This window comes from Paramormyrops kingsleyae, chromosome 22 (assembly GCF_048594095.1).
Source record: "Paramormyrops kingsleyae isolate MSU_618 chromosome 22, PKINGS_0.4, whole genome shotgun sequence".
In the NCBI taxonomy this organism is placed as follows: Eukaryota; Metazoa; Chordata; class Actinopteri; order Osteoglossiformes; family Mormyridae; genus Paramormyrops; species Paramormyrops kingsleyae.
The window spans coordinates 19,273,494-19,296,981 of NC_132818.1; the positions used below are offsets into that span (position 1 = coordinate 19,273,494).

The 23,488-nt window shown below is 46.2% G+C and overlaps 1 protein-coding gene and 1 long non-coding RNA gene across 2 annotated transcripts in view; both read left to right on the plus strand.

Annotated features, from left to right (window-relative positions):
• mrc2 (mannose receptor, C-type 2) overlaps positions 1–4,778 on the plus strand; it is a 32,505-nt gene extending 27,727 nt beyond the window's left edge. Inside the window, exons 22-28 of the mRNA XM_072704693.1 lie at positions 53–288; positions 618–780; positions 891–1,040; positions 1,245–1,364; positions 1,856–2,035; positions 2,347–2,370; positions 2,511–4,778. Coding sequence (XP_072560794.1) covers positions 53–288; positions 618–780; positions 891–1,040; positions 1,245–1,364; positions 1,856–2,035; positions 2,347–2,370; positions 2,511–2,731 — 1,094 coding nt within the window. The 3' untranslated portion in view covers positions 2,732–4,778. The remainder of the gene's footprint in view (positions 1–52; positions 289–617; positions 781–890; positions 1,041–1,244; positions 1,365–1,855; positions 2,036–2,346; positions 2,371–2,510) is intronic.
• A 9,219-nt stretch (positions 4,779–13,997) lies between these two features.
• Positions 13,998–22,243, plus strand: LOC111855899 (uncharacterized). Its single transcript, XR_002840993.2, has 3 exons — positions 13,998–14,165; positions 14,596–14,953; positions 21,821–22,243. It is a non-coding gene; the product is annotated as an uncharacterized lncRNA (long non-coding RNA).
• Positions 22,244–23,488: the final 1,245 nt, after the last annotated feature.

Below are 23,488 nucleotides of genomic sequence, written 5' to 3' on the forward strand. Positions count from 1 at the left end.
CGGCCGACCGCGGTGGGAGACCGGCTAACTGCTAACCTCCGTTTCGGCTTAGACCCCACGTTGCCCGCGTCGCCTGACAGCCTGCCGGATTTGACTGCGCCGCTACAGTTCAGGGACCAGTCTTACCAGATACTGAACCAGCGCTACGACTGGGCGGGGGCGCTGCACACGTGCAACTCCCGGAATGCCAGCCTGGCCACAATATACGACCCCTACCAAGCGGCCTACCTCACCATGATTATGGGCATCCTGGAGCGGCCCGCCTGGATCGGCCTGTACAACAACGGGGTGAGCCTGGGGGCGGGGTGAACCTGGGGGTGGGGTGAGCCTGGGGGCGGGGTGAACCTGGGGGCGGGGTGAGCCTGGGGGCGGGGTGAACCTGGGGGCGGGGTGAGCCTGGGGGCGGGGTGAACCTGGGGGCGGGGGGAGCCTGGGGGCGGGGATGCCGGCCGCTGGAATCGGCTCTGCCGACAGAAGCCGCCGCGGTGCTTTCGCAAGGACCGCACGTTTGAGACAAGCGATTGCGGGCAGTTGCATCAGTATCCGATGCTTGTGACGGAAAATCGGAATGAAGTCCCCTCATCTGAATGGTTGTTTTCCCCCATTTTTTGTGCCAGAGACGGAGCTTCACCTGGTTGGGCGCGGACTCCTTGACTTACACTGATTGGTGGGATGGGGAGCCCAGTACCATAGTAGGGTGTGGTCATGTGACCACCATGGGCCGGTGGGCTGTAGTGCCTTGTAGCACAAAGATGTACGCCATCTGTCAGTTCAACACAGGTGACTTTTGGTTTCTATCTTCTCACTAAAATTGTGTGTGTGTGTGTGTGTGTGTGTGTGTGCGCACACGCGCGCCCAAGAGGTACACCTGTGTTCTCCCTGACCTCCAGGACCGCCGCGTGACCACGAGTGGAGTTACTCAGGACATTGTCCGCAGGCGCTCGGAAATTGGGACTGGGTAGCTTTCCGCAACAACTGTTACTCCTTCAACCTGGAGAGGCTCATGATGCACCAGGAGGCCCATGACACGTGCAGAAAGGGTGAGTGCAGTGCCGTGTCATGCAGTGCCATACAGTGCCGTGCAGTGCAACACCGCGCTTACCCACCAGCATTTTGGGTTGTTGCTGCACTCCCCCCGTCCATCCTTTGCTGTGTAAAGCCATCCTTAAAGTTCTGCTCATTGCACGGCTGCATTTTCTGAAATGCCAAAGTTTGAACTTTACTTGACTTGCTCACTTTCCCAGTGGGCGCTCAGATGCTCTCCATCCTGGACGAGACGGAGAACAGCTTTGTGTGGGAGCACATCCAGGCTTACCAGGAGCAGGCCAGCGGAGCTTGGCTGGGCATCAGCGTCAACACCAAGGGTGAGCCTGGGGGGGGGCCGTAAGGAGCGGACGCCTCCCCCACTCCCGGAACCTCGTTTAAATAAATGGCCAGTAGCGTCTCGGTGCGGCCGTCACGTTCGTACGGGGCCACCGCAGAATGCCAGAAAGGTGATTTAAAAACAGAAAAACTTGTTACCCAGCATGGAGCACGAAAATCCCCATGAGCCCAAGGTGATGGATTATAACTTCCATGGGAATTTTTATACATTAAGAGAGATGCACTTGTACAGTTTTTTTTTTTTTAATATAGGACAAATCTTTTAGGATGACTATGGCTTAGTTAGCAAGAAACTGGGACCGAGAAAGATCCTTGTATACCCCGAGTCACATGACCTCAATTGTGCACCACAAAGATTTATTTTAAGTATGCAGATACATTAACTATGCTAAACAGTGCATCCAGTGCCCCTTATGGTTTACAAATGATTCTCGCTGCCACCGAATGCTTTTGCCCTTCCTGTGGCCTGCAGGAGGCGGACTGCTGTGGCCAGAGAGCTCTGTGGTGCAGTTTACTAACTGGGAGGTGCAGGAGGCCAACCTGAGCATGCTGTCTGTCAAGAGCTGCTTCTGGATCCAGAGCAACACAGGCCTGTGGAAGCCGGGCTCCTGCAAGAACCGTACCTACGGCATGATCTGCAAGAGGCAACGAGGTATCCGCCACGGCCCGGCCAGATAGAGAGATAGATAGAGAGATAGTTAGTTAGTTTGTTTGTTTGTTTGTCCAGAAGGAAATTTAGGACTTGAGGAAATTTAGCCAAAGGGGGGAGTGTCAGGGCTACACAGGAAGTGATGTCAGATAGAAGGAAATGATGTGGAGCACTGGTGATGGCTGGATACTTTTAGCTGTCAGTGGATAACTTGCCATGCTGGGTTGTAAGATGCTGTATAAAGCAATAATATGAATGTGTACGTTCTCTGAACATTTGTGTGTCTAATATGGAATATTAATCCTTTTTTTTAGGTGCTGATTTTACAGACTTTCTGTGTAAGTATAGACGTTAGCTGGGAAGGCAGACATAAGGAGTTAACTGCAATTTAAATTTTGTAAGCCGTCCTCCGAATTTGGCTCTCTAACACTTTCTTCCACTCCCTGCGCCTCCCCCGACGCGCCCCTCGCGGGAACAGCGGATTCTGGGCACCTCCCCACGCTGGTGCTGGTCCTGGTGACGGCCCTGGTGCTGGTGCTGCTGCTGGCGATCGCCGGCTACTTGTACCGCCAGCGGGCGGCCATCTCCCGCGGCTCCTACGAGGGGGCGCGCTACAGCCGCACCAGCACCAGCCCGGCGGGGCAGGCCGAGAAGAACATCCTGGTGTCCGACATGGAACTAAACGAGCAGCCGGAGTAGCGACGGGAAGCGCGGGCGGCCCGGAGGCGCGGCGCTGATGGACGGATAGCCGCCTCACGCCTGGTTGTTCCCTCCCCCCTCCCCCTCCCTGCATTTTTAAAATTTTGAAACGCTGGAGATGCTGCAGGGCTGTGCTGAGCGCAGCAGACCCCAGACACAAGCAACCCACCCCTCCCTCGACCAGTGCTGTGCCCCACTCTTGGGAGAGACTCTCCCCAAGCCGGACCGGACCGGACCGGACCTCCTCAGCGACCCACTCTGACATTCCATTTTAACGTATCACGGTGTATCCACACCTGCACGGGATACACTGTGCTCTGCAGACACTGCACGGTTTCTCTGCCTTTACGCTTTTCACTTTCGTCCTATCCAGAATGCACACGTGCTACAGAACATCTCAGTTTTTCTCCCCCCACCCAGTGTTACCGTTTCGCTGTATTTGCATTTTTAATTCCACTTCTTGTTCGGAGCCTTGCCCTCATAGTGGTACCTCTGGGGCAAAAGGTAGAGACTAAAGCCAGGAGCCTGAGGAGCTGCGACTCCCAGAGGTTCCTCGCCTAGTAAGCCGTGGACGAACAGATCACCCTCGAGACCAAAGTTCCCCAACCGTGACACAATATGCTGAGTTCTCCAGTGGAAGTTTTTGTTTTTTTTTGTACCCTCACTCAGTTATTGTGTATATGTTTGCTTTTTTAGTTTTAATAGTCAAATAGTCGTGAAATTCCAAGTTTGGAGTCCAGGCTGTTTGGGCTCGAGTTCTTAAGGCGGCAAAGTGGAGGCGCAGGAGTGTAAGTCTGACTCCAGAGCCCTTGAAACAGGAGTAAAGAGCCAGAGATACTTTATTAATGTGTCCGTGTCCCTCTATCAGCATGTTGCGTGAGATGAGTATAGTGGCCATACGATTTCAATAGTGCATTTCTTTTCATTTTTGAATATGTACCATTAAATCTCCACCCAGGATGTTTTTTTTTAACTGCGTCTTGCATTTAAGGCTAATTTTGCTCCCCTGTTGTTTTCGTATAAACCGATTCTTGTTCAACAGTATCATGGTGTCCCTGCTGGCTGTTGGTGTCCTGAATAGTGAAGCCGGAAGGGGGTGGACAAAGTGTTCTGATTGGTGGACCGAGACTGTCCGTCAAGCGAAAGCTGCCCAACGGAAACTCTCGATTCAGTTAACTTGTCGCCAGTCTGTAATTATCCAGCTGAATCGCAGCTTCTGTAATCGTTGCTGTAAGCTGCAAGGGCCTGTTATGGGGAAAACGTTTATCTGCTAAATCAAATGTAAAATGGCTCCCTGCATCAAAAAAAACTTTGCGTCTTTCTGTTCTATGTGTACATTGCTGTGCTAGTGATCATTGAACCCAAAGCTTGTAACAGAATACAGTCATTAAGCATTTCTAAAGAATAATTGCTTCAGTATGACCTACTTAGGACTATGAAGTGCTGCAAAGGGGCGTGGTTTATCAGAGAGAAACAGAAAAGAAGCTTTTGTTATTCTTTGTCTTATTTTCACCCTTCCCCCCCCCCCAACACACATCAGTGTTGAATATGGCTATCACCACGCAGAGTCTATAGAGTATTTTTGAAGAATAACAGTGTTAGAGTGTGACATAATCGCTCAGCTTATTGATCCAAGATGGAGGAACGTGGACTGTTTGTAAATGTTTGATTACTAGCTGTGAATGTTTTTGGCACTGAAAAGAGTTGTGGGGTATTCTAGGAATCGGCAGTGAAATGAGACGTGAGGGAAAACAGATGGCAGGAAATGGAAGGACAGTAAAGCGCAAAAAACACGTGAAGATCGTAGGAGTGAATCTAACTCGACCCCGCCCTCTGGTGGACGTATGGGGAATAACTCCCAGAAGGCAATTCTTTGCCGAAGTTGAAGCTCTGGGGGGTCTGGAGAAGGTGATTTCGGGTCAGACTTTGAGAGGAGCGGCCGCCACATTTAAATCCCTGTGAAGCCAATTTCACATAAGCACCTGTTTGTATGTTTGTCTTTTTTTTGTATATGAAATTAATAAAGTATATGTTGGCTTTATAAAAACGTGTATTTTTTATATCTATAAATATGTTATAATTTTATCATTGTGATTTATGGGTCTTGGTTATATTTGTAGTTTGATTACTGATGCGCATCTTGTTGCATACATATAGCCATGTTCGACCAAGATATTACATAAAGGCGAAACACAATGGGATAGATATGAACAGCTACCGTGGCTGTAAGTATTTCTGAGACTTCAGTCTCTCAGGTATGTATATGACAGACAGCAGAAATAGGCATTTCGAGGATACCAGCACAGATAAATGGCCCCCGCGTGATCCGGAAAGCCTCTCACGCATCAATTTGGACGGCATTAATCAGCAGTAACCTTTTCCCAGCTGTATTGAGTTGCTGTCTGGCAGTTTGACCTTGAATGCGGAAGCAGAATATTTGGGACCCAAATTCATGTCCTTAGAGATCTTGCCCAACTTTGATGTCAGTCAACAAAGGCAACCAAATCAATGCATCAGTGTCTGTTTTGTAGAAGAAAAATTAAAAGCTTACATGTCAGAGGCACATCCTAGCGGCGCGCCTCAGTGCTGGAGTCTGACACCTGCAGGAATTGCGGGTTCCAGTCCCACCCCTGCTGTGTGTGCGTGTGTGTGTGTGTGTTTGCATGTTCTCCCTTTCGTCACACAGGTACTCCAGTGTCCTCATGCAGCTCAAATTACAAGCATGCAGTTGGCAATTTTGCTAACCTGCCTGGAATAGGCTGCAGGCCAAGATGAGCAGTTAGAAGATGGATGGATCTACCAGAAAAAGGTAAGTAAAAATGTCATCCGAGACCAAGCAAATTCACTCACAGCCAGGGTGATTCACACATTATTACATATGTAATGAAAAGGGGACAGTGGGTGTGGTTGCCACTGGAAAGTGGGCGGGGTCTCTGCCCTGTCACTCATCTGCCAGTTTGTTTATTATAAGTATGCCTTACGTGGGCCTCTGTTTCCTGTTTTTCTTCTCACACGACAGAATAGAACAAACTCTTCTGAGCGGTGAGTGAGTTTTTTTTGTTGTTGTTGTTATTGACTTCGAAGATGTCAGCAGCTGACATAGTTTTCCTGAGTGGCCCAGGCAGAGCAAGAGAGAGGGGCGTCCTCATTGGCCAGATGTCGGCTTGGCGTCAGACACTGACCAATTGGGAGCGGAAGTGGGCCGTGTCTTTGTACACACAGTGTAACACGCTCATTTAGTTAAAATTTTGCATGGTGGATGTCACTGTGACATATCAATCTAAAATTAAAAACTAAGTAAAACACAGAGATATGTGAGACATTAAAAACAGAATCAGTAGGTATGTAATAAGTGAGAATTCTCATTGCAGACAGTAAATAACACATGGTGATATACTTCTGTTATTTTGTATCTGGTCACTTGGTCACTGCAGCTGATGGGGATTGGCCACTGGCAACAAAGTATCGATCATGGTTCCCTAATTGTTTTTACCCTAAGCGTCAAATTCCATCATTAACACAAATCCAACATGCCGCATTGACCACTGTGTTATGGGGGATCACAAGAACAAAACTTCCTACAAACAAGAACATCCCTGATGTCAAACTCAAATTCTACAGGTGTACCCCCCAGCTGTGGGCCAGCTGTTTCTAACAGGAGATGCAGTGGAGCAGAGTGAAACAGATAAGCTAAACTTACGGAGCAGCCGCTGGTGAAAATTTCAGGAGGGATTCTGCTCTTCCAGTAGATGCTGAGAAGATCTTAGATCCTCCCCCAGAAAGGCATGTGTTGTGACCGAGTGGAGCCCAGTGCAGTACTCACTGCACCGGGCTCCTCTCACTGCACCACCTCCTCACTGCCTTCAGTGTGTTCCCTTCTTTCTTATATGCAGTCAGATGTGACCGAGATAAAAATCCATAATTGGACTGATGCTACAGAAGGAGTCCATGAGTAAATGCTGAAAGGGTTTGTCTGTTTCTTTTATTATTTTAAAGGTGATGGTTGAGCAGTAGGGCACTGGAAGGAGGAAGTGATTAGTTGTCATTGTTGATACACAAAATTGAAATGTGTCATCTGCATTCAACCCATTTGTCACATTGTGACATGGTAAGGGGGGGGGGGGGGGGTAATTCAGCACCCGGGGGGCAGTGCATGGCGGTGGTACCTTGGTCAAGGTACCTCAGTGGTACTTTGCTGGTCAGGGATTTAAACCAGCAATCTATCGATTATAAGGGCACTGCCTTAACCATCAGGTCACCACTGCCACTGCAGCCATATTCACTGGAGTGAATGTTTAGTTTCTGTTTCAGGCCCCGCCATCTTATGTTTGTGTGTGTATGTGTGTAATCTGCACAAAGAAGATCTATGATGCATGTGTGTGTGTATAATCTGCACAAAGAAGATCTATTATATGTGTGTGTGCGTATAATCTGCACAAAGAAGATCTATCATGATAACTGATAAACATATAAAGAACCCACATAAAGATTACGGTGAAGGACAAGTTGTATTCCGTACTTTCTTCGAGTAAAAAACAGACGCCACCGCAAATTCTGGAAAATAATTTACGGTGAACTGGTGGACAACGCCATCTACTGGCGAGAGATGCATATGAATACATTTTAGCTTTTCAATCTTCTTAAGATCTCCAAACACTTGACATCGTGTTTCGGTCAGTATCACCGCAGGGTAAAATGTGTGTGCTACTTTTCCATTGGTGTCATTCGTACTTTTCCGTGACATGTGAATGCAGTACTGCATAACAATCCACAGCAGCTATAATTTTGCGTTTGTTTTGACGGTACTCAATCTGTTAACCTACCACCGGCGGCATGAAATCATCAACCAGAACGAGGCTCGACGTCCCTCACTCCTTTGAAATCACTGGAGTAGGTGGATCCAGGATCATTTAAATAAATTAATTATGTGCCCTCGTTATTTGAAGCTCCTGGAAGCATTAAAAATAGACACCTGAAATATTCCCCTGTTCCTTTCTTATTATTTATGGGCATGATCAGACGAACGTCGCGCCCAATAAGAAGCAGTAAGGGGTGCAGGTAAACAGACTCTGTCGTGTCTTAATTCCAGGGTCAAGCTAATTCTGTGAAATATAATTAATAAAAAGCAGTACACTCGTAATTATCTCCCCTGCGAGTGTTAGTACGAATCACTGTTAACTATGTAATAGTTAATAAAAAATTGTACAAACTTGTGACGGTTATTTTCCATACGCTATTTTATAGTAGGCCTAATCGTATTGACATGAACGAATTCATCTATGTAAAATTGTTTGCATGCCTGTTTTTTTTCTGTGCATTCTCTGTTTAGTTTTTGGAGGACTTTTTCGTAAAATCAGTCAGTTTTTCTTGGATCCCATCCATCGATCGCGCCTCCTCTGGCGGTGTGCAACTCCTAAGTGTTCGGCTCCATAGCCGCAATAACGTCGGTGTCCCCTGTCGTTATACGTAAAAATGGGTGGGTGGACAAGGTGACGTTTTGTCAGGGGGGCCCAGAATTTCTAGATACGCAGCTGACTCTTCAGCAAAACCTAAGATGTGCGCTGTGATGTCTTATAAATTCCTATCACATTGCGTGCTGTCGGAATCATCATAAGTACAGTCAGTAAAATCTAACTTGCAGAAATGCCCCCTTCAGATTGACAGGCTTTACTTTTTTTAATGTGAATGTTACTTTTTCCACTGTCTTCTGGTTTTGTTTTCAGAGTAATCTTTAAAGTGTTTTTATTTCTCTTTATGTCAAATAAGAAAAATAATCAGTCCCGTGTGCCTAAATTGGATATAGATGGAGAATTACTAGCGCCGAGGTAATTTCTCCTTTCTTTTCCCCCATCACACTGCTTGAAAACGCCTTCACTGGACCGAAATGGATAGCTCAATCCCCGATAAGTCAGTCTGGGGCTGACTATACACAAGGGGGCTCTCCATCTGTCAATCATCCCTTCCCAGACCAGCCTGGGAATGAGCGCCCTCCTGCATTAAACGCCCGACATCTCCACGGTGACGGGGACGTGCTGACACATTTCAGATCGCCAACACATTAATGAATGGACACGTTTATATGCTGCAGGGAGATGCAACCGGATTTGGAGTCGGATGGCGATGGCACGCGGCGTCCGCCAGGGGTCGCACACCCCATCACCCGTTGCTTAACAGCTGTCACGCGCTGGAGGATGGACTACCAAGGGAAATTATTTACGTGTGTATAGGGTTTTTTTTTTTAGATCAATTTGTTTGCCTGGATTCCCTCCGCTGGTATTCTCGTTGGTGTTAAGGGTTCTTCCGGCCACGCAGAGCTCTTGGATGGCATCACCTTATAATGACCTCGCACCAAATGCAAGCTGAATCTTGCAGCGCAGACCGTGATGCACGCCTGCGCCATGTCGTTCACTATTTGTTAGCTGAGGTGACAAAATAAAACCAGAAAAAGGAAATTAAAGCAGTGTCACCAACTTTGGTCAGATGGCTGGAGTGACAAGTCTGCACACGCATTTACATGTAGGCCTATGTAACATTTTTATTTCATTGTAAATAGTCTGTAGGGTTTATAGACTACCCCAATGCTTTTGATGTAGCTAATTTTTAGGTTTACAGTGGAATAATACAGATTTGCCAAAGGTTTATTGCGTGAGCGTGAAAGTGTTCGTGGCGTCGCATGCGTGAGAGATGGCAGTCCTAAGTGTAACCACCCCCTGCCACACCTACCACTGCTAGAAATGTACCTTCCCGTTGACGTAATGCCTTGTTATTTTTATTTGTTTGCTTATTTGTTCGTTTTACCTTCAAACCATCCATATTGCTGGTTTCTCTCAAATATGTAGGCTACATATACTTCCCTCATTGGGCAATAGTAAACCACGGGTAGCCTATAGTGGTGTAAATGCTGTTATTGTCATCGCTTTAAACTTTTGTACCTTTTTTCTTTTATTACCTGTATCAGTTGGACTAACAGCTAAAACGCCCTTAAACAAAATATGGTCTCGCCTTTGCGCTGTTTTTATTACAGCCCGAGTTCCTCTGTCCTTGAGCCGGTCGCTGCTGTCATTTCATTCCCGTACTGAGATGGGTGACGGGCACTTGACCTCCCTCCTCCACGCATCAAAGCCCGCTCTCCTGTCACGAAAATCTCCGGCTGGCCGAGAGGAGAGGACTTTGGGGCGAGAGTGCTGACTCGGCGCTTGCAGATACCGGCAGTAATTATTCAGGCCGCCTGGCTGAAGCCGCGGACGGACGCTAAACCTTCCTCCCCCAAATCTCCGGAGCGGACGCCTTATCTTAATACGCTGCACTACTGCGCATGCGTTTGCCAGTCGGGACAAGACTTTAAATGCTGCAGGTGAGCGAAAGGTCCTGATAGCTCCAGTGTTATGGGGGAAATAATTTGGTTTATTACAAATACATTTATATCGCTTGCCCCCCTCTGACCCCTTTTTTAAAACCACATTCCAGACTATCTATTAAGTATCGTTTTGCAGAATGCATATCCTGATCTTTAATTTTTTATTGAATTTTGACCTTCCAAGAGGACATCATGATTTAAAACGAAAACTGGTCTGCAATCCTAGACGGACATTTCATTCTTACATGCAATTTTATGAGAGTATCCACGCAAGATAAACACGCACTTGTTTTATCTTAGCAACTTGAACGTATAATCCATGAAACTATGAACAGACATCAGTTGTCTTTGCGAAGAAGAAAACTGCCTTTCTCTTATAATCCTTAAGGCTATGTAATACTTCACGCTCAGTCGGGCCTCATACGTCATAGGACAGTTTATAAACGGAACTTGCAATGTGACAGATATATTTCTGGTTTTGAGGAAAATTGATGGAATCCGCAATAAATACAGAATTACGACCTGTCGTTTTGCTTTGTACATTCATAATGACTGCAGTCCCAGAGCAGACTGTTTTATTGCAGGTGTCTGCACATCTATATCAAGTGAAAGTGCAAAGTGTAAGGTACCTGTAGATTTCTTTTTTTCCCCTGAGTCAGGAGCAAGCGATACCATGAACGCGAGACAGAAATGATCGACCACCTTTCTCCAGGACGTTAATAGTGCTGACATGAAAAAATACAGACCTATCCTATGGTTTGACTTTGAGAAGTGTTTCTTACACTCGATGACATATTGTGTGGTCTGGCTAAACAATGAGTCACTCCGTGAATGAGACCGACTCCTCAGTGTGATGTACGGGACACCCAAAGGGTTTGACTTATTGCTGCAAGCCGGCATGCGCTTAGGAATATGTCCATATGTATTCAGAGCAAGTGTGACTTCAGGTTTTGAGGTAACCTTGATGGGAAAAGATGCTAATCCTCTCCTAGCGACTTCACGGCTGCAGCACAAGTCAGGCATTCTCCCGAGATAACTACTACTGTACCGCATCATTTTTCTCTAAATTCTTACAATTAATTTGAAGACGAACTCAAATAATATAACTTCATTAAGTAAACTGGCAGTTTTGCCTCTGGGGTAATTAATCAGTTTGATTATATTACCATTTATTTCTGTAATAAACAAAAGTATTTAATTGAATCCAGGGTGTGCATGTGTAAGTGAAAGGTGTGTGAGTGGGTCCTGCAATGGGCTGGCGCCCCATCCTGGGTTGTTCCCTGCCTTGCACCCATGGCCTTCAAGATAGGCTCCAGACCCCCCCTCCCAAACCTTGATTGGATAATCGGTTACAGAAAATGGATGGATGGGTGAGTCCTGTTAGGGTCAGGGCCTGTCTGACCTGCCCTTTGTGTCTTCTCCCCATTTGGCCAGCAGGTGTCGCTGGCCATCCTGTCCTCCTCCCTGTCTCTTGCCCTTCAGCCCCAATGTGCCTGGTGTGTTTCCCTTTGTTCCCAAACCGCTGCATAGCTCCGAGGGTTGAGTGTGTAGCTTAAAGACTGTTGCCACCCTGGTCATGGGTTTGAGGCCAGCCTCATCCCTTATTTTGTATTTACTGGTTTTCTGTTTCCCTAGAGTTTATTTTCCTTTTGTTTCCCTGTCCTGGGGGGTATTCCAGAAAGCTTGGTTAACTTACCATTTGGTAAATCTTAACCTCTGGGTTGATATACCCCAAACCCGCATACCATGAGTATGTCGGTTCCAAAACACCTGAGAAGCGTAAGTTCAATCAACCTCCTATTGGTTACCCAGAGTTAATGCGCGTGCACCGTGCATACATAAAGACGTTTTCAATTGATCGCCGATTTCACGAGTCAAAATGGAAAATCAAAGTGAAAAAAAGAGAGCGGCATACTTCACAGAGGCGGAGTTGGACGTTTTAATGCACGCATATGAGGAATTCAAGCCAATAATAATGAAAAAAAGCAATACGACTGCATCGGCTAAAGAAAGAGTTGGCTTGGCAAAAAATAACGGACAGAGTAAATGCGTGTGTATTAAATTGCAAATTTGACATCGCCTCCCCTTTTATTATAATGCAAAATAATTAAACACGTACCCCTCCGCATCCTTTTGACTGTAAAATCACTATGAAAGCATTTACTTTTCCGGCCATTCATTTCTTTAGGTTAAAATAACAATGTGTATCGACTAGGAATATATGGTTTCTTATTTAATAAGGTGTAATCCTTCTGGAGCCAGAAGAACTTTGAGCCAAGTCAAAATGAAACACAAAAACATTCCGCAAAAAGGTAATATTTGATTACACGATCACTGAACTATTTATTAAACACGATTTAGTATATTCTTTCTGTCATGTAGCTAATAGAAAAAAGGCTGAAGCCCGTCTAACTGGCGGGGGCCCACCACCACCTCCCCTCACCCCATCTGAGGGCAACCAGTGGTAACCAGCATTGTACTGTCCTGTAATGATTACCTATAGTTAGTGGAAAAAAGTAATGAGTTTGATGATTTTAACAAGGCAAAAAATTAAGGATACAAAATCAAGTTACCTGCACATTGATACTATGAATAGATTTCCTATTAACATAGTCTCCCTCATTTATTGAAGGAGCTTTAATAGGAATGTAGGTGCCATCAATGCACCCAATTATGAATGAATGAATGAATGCCTTTTATTGTCACTTTACATGTATTACATGTATTCCAAATTACATTTGGAAACCCTGAAATAGAAAGTCATAAAGGGAAGTATCAAGTGTGTGTGTGTGCAGGATGAATACATGTAGGCTATAGATATAAATAGTATGACTATATATTAAATATGCATCATAGATTTTACTACAAAGGACAAACCTACCACTCTGTGGAATTCCTCTTTAATAACACGCAGAGCTTTATGGACAGGGAACTGTATAAACGTGTGTAAGAAGCGTTAAGTACCAGACATACTGTGCGAACGGCTCTACGCACAGTTGCCTTTCCTATATGCTCTGCGTCGCCCATATTGTACAAAAAATGCCCTGACGCAAAAAACCGAAGTGCTATGCACAGAATGTTTTCTGTGCTAAGCGCAGACCCGCGGTTTGGGTTTGTGACATTTGCAATATGCGGTTTCAAGAGATGTTAAGTAAATGAACGATTCTTTTGAAAACTGATAACGCTTTTTCAAATAATCATTAGGAAATGACAAGACATCAATACGCGGTCTTATAACTCTCTCCCGGCGAAAAAAACCTTGTATAATTTATGCCTCCACGTTCACAGGATCGTCATCAAAAGGGCACGCCATGCTCAGTAACCTTCTGCAACAAACTGACCCTGGAACATAACCTGCTACGGAGCAGGTTATCTTCAGAGAGTAAGCTGCTATGGTTACGTACATACCCAGAAAGTTAACCTCCGTTTTTGGAACCGAAAGTTGAGGTTATCCACTAACTTACCCTTAAACTTACCCGGGTATGTCACATAACCTGCTTTCTGGAATACCCCCCTGGGGCCAGTACTACGAAACGGGCTTACTGGCTTATCGGGGTAACTTGTCGGATTTAAGGTAGCACCGTTTAAATGGACCTCATATTCGTTCATTTACATTTTGCCCAGACTACCTTAAATCCGACAAGTTACCCTGATAATCCAGTAACCCCGCTTCGTAGTATAGGCCACCGGCCACTGGTTTCTTCTAGTCCTGTTTATATTTTTGTTCCTTCTTATCATCTTAGTGTAGCCTGCCCAGTTTGCGGTTTGTGTTTTCTAGGTTCAGAGCTTGTTAATTGTTCCATCTGTTGCTTGTTGTCCCGCACCCTCTGTGTTTGGTTGATTGTCTGATTTTCCACACCTGACCCCTCTTGTTAGCCTAGTGCCTGTCCCTGCTCAGTTCTTCAGTCAGTCGCTGTGTCAGTTATATTATTGTGTGTTGAAAGTTCTGTCTCCTTGCCTGTTCTCGGACTTTGTTGTTTTGGTTAGTGTGATCCGTTTTGCTAATATTCCCCAATTCTCGGAACTGAAAGTGGATTGTCACCTTTGTATACCTGCCCCACGCCCTGTCAGGCCAGGGTAAGATTAATCGCGATAGGAAAAAATGACAAAACTAAGAGGAAAATTGAGCAAAAATATATATCCTCTCCTACAAAATGATTTAGTGTGTGTGACATGCAATAAAGTTGAAAGATTTAAAAACAATTTATAAACTTAAAACTGCTGTGGTAATGTGATTTCTGGCTACCAATTTAGGGAAAATGGTTAAATTAGAGCAACAAATGACATAATTTCAATATAGGCCCACCTAACGTGGTGTGAGTTGCTGTACACAAAAACAAACGCTGTATTTCATTGTAAAGTTTTTTTTTTAATTTTTCCCGAAAAGTTCTGAAGTTTGTGAGAATGATTCTGTTGTATTAGCTAGCAATTAGCTATAGGCCCAATGTATACGATTCCCATGCAAATTTTCATAGGTGTTTGTGACAATGATGTTGATGTTTTGTAGGTTCCTCACGGCGTTTCAGGCTAAGGATGGTGTGTAAGGACAGCAGGACAAGCTGTGTGAGCCAGTGACTTTGAGGCACTGTCTGGGCAGACCTGTGAAGGACAAGCTGTGTGAGCCAGTGACATTGAGGAACTGTCTGGGCAGACCTGTGAAGGACAAGCTGTGTGAGCCAGTGACATTGAGGAACTGTCTGGGCAGACCTGTGAAGGACAAGCCGTGTGAGCCAGTGACGTTGAGGCACTGTCTGGACAGACCTGTGAAGGACAAGCTGTGTGAGCCAGTGACGTTGATGCACTGTCTGGGCAGACCTGTGAAGGACAAGCCATGTGTGCCAGTGACTTTGAGACACTGCAGACCTGTGAGTAACGTTGTGTACCTGTTTCCTTCTGCTGTGGTTCAAGATGTTCTCCGCAGTTATTTTCAATTAGGCTTGTTTTATTTTTGCCGTCACTCGGGACAACAGACGACTCCAACGCATTTCAATGAGTCGTCACTGGTTTATAATTAGAATCTGGCCAATTAGGTTTGTTGGAGTCTTCATTTGCAGTCGTGTAGAAAGAGTAGGTGAGAGACCTTTAAAAAATTTTTTTTTTAAAATTCGGGAAAAAGACAGAATTATTCTCCCGACTTTGTTTGAACTCACGTTCTCCGAATTACAGGATCTGCCATCCTTAATTACTTGTATTGATGAATTAGTTTTCCTAAAACCGGCTCTTCTGAAGAGCCGCATCAGTAATGGTGCAAACGGAAGCTTGTAGATGAGACCGGTTTCCCTAGCAACTGGCAAATGGAATCGCTGGCGCTTGATCTCTTTAGGCGAAACGGAAAGGTAAGAAAAGGTTAGAGGCACAGAAGAGCTTGTCATTAAGGGGGAAAAATGTATCTTGATTTCTTCGTTCCTTTGTGACAGCATGAGTGTGATGTAGACGAGAGCCATGAGTCACAACAAGCACATGAGACAGTCTCTTCTCTTGGAAAGTGGTGTTTTGGGAATCATTGTTGATGCACTCTGAGCTTGAAGTATGCATTTGGGAATATGTCCCAGTGTTTTGTTTTTACGCATGGCTCACCAGCTTTCAGTCGCGAAGGGTTCTTGTTGAGACAGACAGCCCATAGCTCATTACACCACCAGTACAAGCTGGGCTGGGTGTCCTGTTTCCCATTTCCCAGTATCTGGTGGGGCTGGTAGACTCTTTGTGATGGTTGAATCTGTAAATAAGGTTGGCTGTGCAGTGTGGCTATGATTGGATAAGGCAAGTCTTTAATCTACCCGAGGCCCAAACTACAGTGGTCCAGATTTACCGTAAGTGTTTGGGGGGCGGCTTGGCACATTTATGTCCACCCCGATCAGAGTCTGTTGGTGTGACTTTGTTGTGAATTGTAGAGGAAGTGACTTAAACCATGGGCACAGGGTTCCATCCAGAGTTCCTTACTGATGAAAATGCATTTAACCATATTTACGAGACCCTGGAATAATTGGGGGTTTAATCATTCAAATGCCCCACAGTGGAATCACTCTGCTGCCCCTGGGGTTCAAATAGTGACCTTGTGTTCACAGCCACAGTGCCCTAACCCGCTGAGGTACACACTGCCCCCTAGAGGTAGTATAGTGAAGCACACAAATGCACAGACCAACCTCCTTCTTGGCAATCGACTCGGGGAATTGATCAGCAACGCTAGCTGGTGACGTTGGCAACGATGGGAAAGCCACTTAATGACATCCATGAGTTCATTGGCCAGTTTACACATGAGAGAGAATCCCAACCCCCATAAACAGCCAAATAGATGTCACGTGTCACTCCCAGGCTAAAGCGAGAGGGATAATGTCGCCGTTGTGTGTTTAAGCATTTGACCGAAGTGTTTATTATAAGCGAAACCTGCCAGTTCATTAATGATGAGAAACCATCCCGTCATCCTCAACTTGGATGCAATAAAGTAGCTCGAAGGTGGATGGAACGTGATGGATTCGGCTATGCTGCTGCTCGGTTAGCTAGGCTGACTTTGTGGTGTTTCTCCTGTTCCTTTGGCTCCGCCCCCCCCCCCCCCCCCCCGCCCCCCCATGGTTTCCGGATACGGCTAGAAGCGAGGGAGGGAGGGAGGGAGTCACTGCCTGCACACAGAGCCAAGCCACTGAAATTCTGGGAACCTGTGGCATCAGACGTCCCTCGGGGCTCTTTCTGTGAGAACTCCGACGCGATATGAGCGAGACGATAATCATGGCCGCCCGCCTGCAGAGGACGGAGCTCCACACCACCTTTACTTAATTCCTCCATTCATGTCATCTTTGCTGATTTAAAGCTGTAGTTTCTCTCTCCCCGGCTGGTGGCATGAGCCTTGAATTCCCTAACCGATTGGGTTTTTTTTTTTTCTCCATCACCCCCCCATGCAATCAAACTTCACAATGACAGAAATTGTGCTTCTCCTTTTCAGAGCCCCTAAAATTACTACTTACACCCACCAGTATTGATTTGTCTCTTCTGTTCAGACTTCTCGCCGTTCGAAGTATAATCATGTCTCTCATTGTGGATCCGTTTTAAGAAAACAATATGTATCTGATTCTTTTTAATTGTTTCCCCCCCCCCCCCCCACCCGCGTCCCTATTCATAAACCTCGCGGTAAACATCTTATACTCAAAAGGCCGTCAAAGGAAGGTTTAAAAAAAAAAAAAATGTTGATGAGTAGAGGCATAAATTCTGTCGTAGGGGGAAAAAAAATTATGTAGCTGTTCCTTCTGCCGAGGCAGCGGTGAGCCGTCTCCGGGGACGACAAAGCTCCGTACGCTGGGGTTTCCGAACCACCCAACGCCAGTGACTTGGGCCTACTTTGGAGGGGGGGCTCGGTCATGTCAGAAATAGATGGCTTGATTTAAGGAGCAGGGAAACCAAAATTTCTTGCAGGGGTTCCCCTTGTTAAATAATTAGCAGATGCTTTTATTTAAAGCCAACTGTGGCAGTTTGTTTTAGTGCCTCCTGCTGTTCAGTATGTAGCCATTTCCTCCTTATGATGTGAATCTGATACTCTTTCGTCTAAAACAGTGTTTCCCAACCCAGTCCTCAGGGACCCCCAGACAGTCCACATTTTTGCTCTCTCCCAGCTCTCAACACACCTGTAGCAGGTATTGTAGCAGGTATTGTAGCAGGTATTCTTGATTGCTTTATTGTGTGGGTCTGGTGTGCTGGCAGCTGGGAAGGAGCAAAACTGTGGACCGTCTAGGGGTCCTCGAGTACTGGGTTGAGAGACACTGGTCTAAGACCTGCTTCCCTGATTCTGCCACCAGCGTGGGACCAGTCAAACCCACCTTCTCCTAGTAGTACAAGGGATGCAGACTCCGCAGAGTGGTGGCAAGATGGCGTGAACCTGGCTATTGCGTTGAGTGTTTGTGTCACTCAGCTGTCGGATTGTTAAGCCTTTAATGAGCATTAATTTGTTTTATACCATTAGGAATTAATAGCGCTATTAAAGTCCAAGGCCTGATTGATGAGTTAGGCTGGAGTATCTCTTCATATACAGTCAGCTCTAAATCTTCCAGTTAAAAAGGATTTGAATGTCAAATGCATTAAATGTCAAGTATATTAGATTTATTAGTTAATCAGGTAATTGGAATTATAAATGGGAGCTTATATACAGGAGCGTAAATGAACATTAGTCATCCATGTAAACTGTAATCACTTAGGTCATATTACAGGAAGTATCTTTGTGTCTGGTATCTTATATTACAAAATATATAAAGTGTACTCCTATATATCATACAAGAACCAGTTTTGAACATGAGAAATAATTTCCTCAGCCAACGATAAATCTTTGTAGGTGTCTCTGAAAGCTGAGTTCCGTTTTCCATGTTTGGTGGATGGTGTCATCGTGATAATGTTCGCGTGCTGCTTTCATGGGGTCTCTTATTGGGGGAGCCCCCCCCCCGTTTGACCTTTGACATCCCACAGGCTCGTTAACATTCATCAGACTCATCCTAACGATCCTGCCGGCTCACTGTCCCTAACCCTTTTGGGTTTTGCCCCTTGTGGCCAACCTGTTGCGCGTCGGGGGCTGTGAATTTGGACCCCCGACGCCAAGGGGGGGGGGGGGGAACCACCGGCAGCTGTAGAATGAATGACTGCGTTGTCCTGGTTTGGGGATGGGGTGTGGGCCAATTGAATTAGCATGGAGCCGGACATGCTGTGCTATCGGGCCACACAAAAGCTCGTGTCAGCCCAACGGAGCGCGGGCGCTGAACGGAGGTCTTATTTGAGGTCTGACGTATTCACGTCCCCCCCCCCCCCACCTGGACATGCGCAGAGTCAGGTGGGGGGGGGGGGGGGTGAGGATGAGAGCTGTGGAACAGGAAGAGCAGGAGGCCCAACGAAACCCCCCATTAACACATCGCCTGTCTTTTGACCACTTTCATCTTTTTATGACGGTATCCAGGGCAACGGCAGGGGAGTGGATTATAGCTAAAGGCAAATGTATCTGCGAACAGTGAGTCTGTTATAAAGAATAAATCCTCTGTCTATAGTGTGTTTTTTTTTTTCCAGTTGCACTCATTTTACATGATATTAAGAAATGTAAGAGATTACATTTCTATGCGTGATGAAGCGACGGCTGGAAAATCTTGCGCTCTGGCTGGATGCCATTTTATTTCGGCACTTGTTGCTGCGACCAGCCTCATTACCAAGATATTTCATCATCTTACCCACGGTTTCTGGTGTAAATCAGTCTTTAAGCAACAGGTGTCTTTGCTGTTCGCGCCTTGAGACCCCACCACGGGGATGGGGGCTGTTTTCCTCTGAGGGCCGGTCCACCACGGGGATGGGGGCCGTCTTCCTCCGAGGGCGGGTCCACCACGGGGATGGGGGCCGTCTTCCTCCGAGGGCCGGTCCACCACGGGGATGGGGGCCGTCTTCCTCCGAGGGCGGGTCCACCACGGGGATGGGGGCCGTCTTCCTCCGAGGGCCGGTCCACCACGGGGATGGGGGCCGTCTTCCTCCGAGGGCGGGTCCACCACGGGGATGATGGCCGTCTTCCTCCGAGGGCGGGTCCACCACGGGGATGGGGGCCGTCTTCCTCCAAGGGCGGGTCCGCTCGCACAAGTGACTGCGGCAGCCCAAGGGATTCTGGGAAGCAGACAGTCATCGATTCTTCATTTCTGGGCAGAAACGCTCCTTTCTGCGGGTCCCCATAGTTATCTTCAACAATTAAAGCTCATCTGACCCCCAATCTCCTGCTTTCGTGTGTGTGTGTGTGTGTGTGTGTGTGTGTGTGTGTGTGTGAGTGTGAGTGTGTGAGAGCATCTCTGAGAGATGAGTGGCCATAATCCTTTAGTTTTTAGTTTCCTGAATTATCCTGAAACATCACCCCCGTGATCTAACTTGATTGTTTTTTTTTTTTTTTTTATTATTTATTATTTGTTTAATTATTCATTAAACTTGTTGCTTAACATAGACTGACATGTATGGCGTCATATCAGTGTCATCGGTAGGGGGTGCTAAAACAAGGCGAAAAATATGAACCTGCAAACTACAGCGGCCCCCGTCCTCGGTTATTTGTTATCGGAATGATGTCCTGAGGATGACTTGCAATACCCGTTCTTCACCAACAGATGGAGACATATGTTTTGACCATTGACTGAACTTTCAAACATGTCATTTAAATGAATTTAAATATGTGCATAAGAAGTTCTTCTCTTCTTCTGCTAAATGAATTCCCTGGGCATCTAAGATGCCTTCTGGCTGTGATAGTGTGGCATCCTGCAGGTGCTTAGCAGACGAAATCTTGTTCCTTGGACACCGTCTTCCATCTGGTACCCAAACTCCTGGCTACTTTACATCATTGGTATGTTGCCAAGACAACTGTTGTCTCTAGGTGGTTCATCATATATGAAACCTTGCAGAAGTTCTTTAGAGTCTTTAGTCCAGTTCTTTCTATGAAATGAGGGGAACAGCACTGACTGGGACTGTGTGTGTGTGTGTGTGTGTGTGTGTGTGTGTGTGTGTGTGTGTGGATTATGTTTATATTACATTGTGGGTCCATTTTTCCGGTTCTCAACAGAAGTCTAAAAATGCCAAAAGTCTCGTCTTTTGTTTATAATTGTGTGTGTGTGTGTGTTCCCTGTTAACTCAGCAACATAAACAGAATGAGTTTCTGGACAAAGCTTGATTTGCTTCCTGAAAACACATTCGGACTTGGATATTATGAATTGAATGATGCCGCTGCGCATATCAGTCACTGAAACTGCGGAACACCCCTCTAATAATAGCAGTACATTTACTGAATTACTGCCGTGTTCTAATGAAATCTGTTCATTTCTCTCATTTTTTTAACAGCATCGTTTAGTTTTCCCTTGAACTGTTTCTTGCTTTTTTCCTTTCACCTCACCTATATTGCAGAGGGAGCACTCAGATAGGTGGTGGGGGGGGGGGGGTCGGCTTTATTAGTTCAGCTTGCTGGCCTCCATGCCTGCAGGCTTCTCCTCTGGTTGATGGATCTAATCCTCTGCTATAATGAGTTCCTGGTTGAGTTTACCCCCAGTGCGGGCTGCAGTTGGCCGGACGCGAAGCAAGTGCCTGCAGTACTGGAAGGGCAGCACCGGGGGGCGCTGTGGCGGACGGGGGCTGGGAGAGGCCACAGCCCGGCGCTCTGCTGAAACTCTCCGCGAATGGCTTCCCGGGTGTACGTGAGGTCACAGCCCCGGCTGGGCTGGACCTGGGCCTGGGTGGAAAACATTCCTCCTCAGGTCGGGGGGGGGACCCTCAGTCAGGTTCAGGGCTGGAGGGGAGCTAAATGAGGAAAAATGGCACGAGTGCAGACTTCCCAATTTGCCGCAGGTTTTGGCGTGCTGCATGGGCTGAAGATGGCTGAAGACTCTCTGCCTTGGTTCGAGAAACAAGTTAAGGTGCCTAAATGAACATTTCTGATGGGGGGGGGGAGGTGCCACGTTGAGCCGGGAGTCTATCGGGGGCAGCATAGGATACAAGGGAGAGATGTTGCCGTTCCAGCAACATGAACACTCTATATGGAGATTAAGGACACCAATTTACCTAAGCAGGGCTGTCCCTAAGGGGGGAAATGGGTGAACATTTTCAGGGGCCCAGACAGTAGGGGGCGCCCATGAGTGTGCGAATGTGGATAATGGTGGTTTTGGTTTGGAGAAGGGTGCCAGCATTTAGTAGAATTCATCAGGCCCAGCCACGTCTTTGTGTGACCCTTAATCTAACCACACGTGTTTGGACTGCAGGAGAACATGGCGTGTTCCACACACGGCCGCGGCCGGAATCGACCCCCACAGCCCTGGAGGTGAGAGACCATAGTGCTGCCCACCGAGCTCCTGTGCTGGTTGATCATCCTTGGTCTCATCAGTAAATTCAGTACATTACCCTACAAAACAAGCTTCTGTAGTCCATTGAAGTAATATCTCCTTAAGTGTTAGTATGTACTGTAAAGGACTCTGGGGCAACAATTTTTGGAATGTAATACATTGTTATGGTAGGAGAATGAACCTAATTAGGTTGTTGTAAAAAAATGACAATCTAAAATATGACAAAGGGTGCATAGATTCTAGTTATAGGGTAAACGGACAGGTCATTATAGAAAATGAATGGGTACTTTCCCAGCATGCAATTTTCATACGAAACAACGTTCTGTTTGCTCACAATGCTGACCAAAGTAAACAGAGAATGATGATCACCGATGGGGCTTCCCGCAACTCTGTTTGTGATTCTGTTATCTTTAATTTTATCTCCACACACCAATACATATCCAGCTGTCAGATTTTATTTGTTGCCTCTGCTCGTCCCGGAGACATTTAGAGAGATAACAAGGCCCCGCGTAACTGAATTTCATTATCGCTTTGCGTGAAGATATACAGCCCAATTCAGATTTGCACTGTTTTGACTTTCTATTCTACTTGAAAAGAAATTAGGTTCCATCCAGGTCCAACTTAGGATTCTGATCAAATTTTCTGTATGGGTAAATACTGAAACCTGATTTCAGTACTCTACTAGGTATGGTGTGTTGTAAAGACATATCCTGTTTAAGATCTCAATTTATTCGTCATTCTGACAGAGAGCTTAAGAAAATGAAATACTTGTATATTCCCTGCAGTAATGTGTTTCTTCAGAAAGTCTGGTGAGATTATGTCAAATTCCATTTAACTATGTTTCCTCCAAGTTTCCACCTAAGGCCTTAAGGCCCTCTCTCAGTTTGTAGGAGTCGACTTCAACCCCAATTATAGTTCTCAAGATCAGTCAGTAGATGCAGAGACCTGCACGGGAGGAGGCCTACCTTGTGTTTAAAGAGGCCTCTGTACCGCTTGGCCACTGGCAGATTTTTTTCCAGAAGTCTCTTGACCCCTCATAGCTCAACATCACTACTGTTTAACGTTTAAAGTTCTTAAGCGTTCTATCCTCAGATGACCAGCCGCTTGTCAGGCTCCATTTTCAAAGATGTTGACACCTAGGCAGGATTCATTTACCGCTAATTGGCACCAAACTGATGGTAGCATTTACCTTGTCAAGAGTCGCCATTTTGATGGTTACGGCACCGCTAGCTCAGTGCTGCTCCTTCTGTTCCTCAGCGTGCACAAGCTCCTGGGCTTTCAGGCACCTTCTGCCAAACTGACCGCATTTCCTTTTGTCAAAAACACTGACCCATGTGGGTGAAAAACCATGAAACGCATCATCCCAGTTTTTCCAATTTATCGCAGGGGCTTGAACGCCTTCGTAGGCTCGAGTTCCTGTCTCCGCATGGATGGCCGGGATATGTCAGCAAACAAACGCAGGGAAAAGAAAAGATGAATGGCTGTGGATAGGTTTCACTTTCATCTTGACGTGACTTTAATTTGAAGCCTCAATGAACACAGGAACAAAGTGCGGTTACAAAGTGTGGTTTTCCAATGCGGTGATCA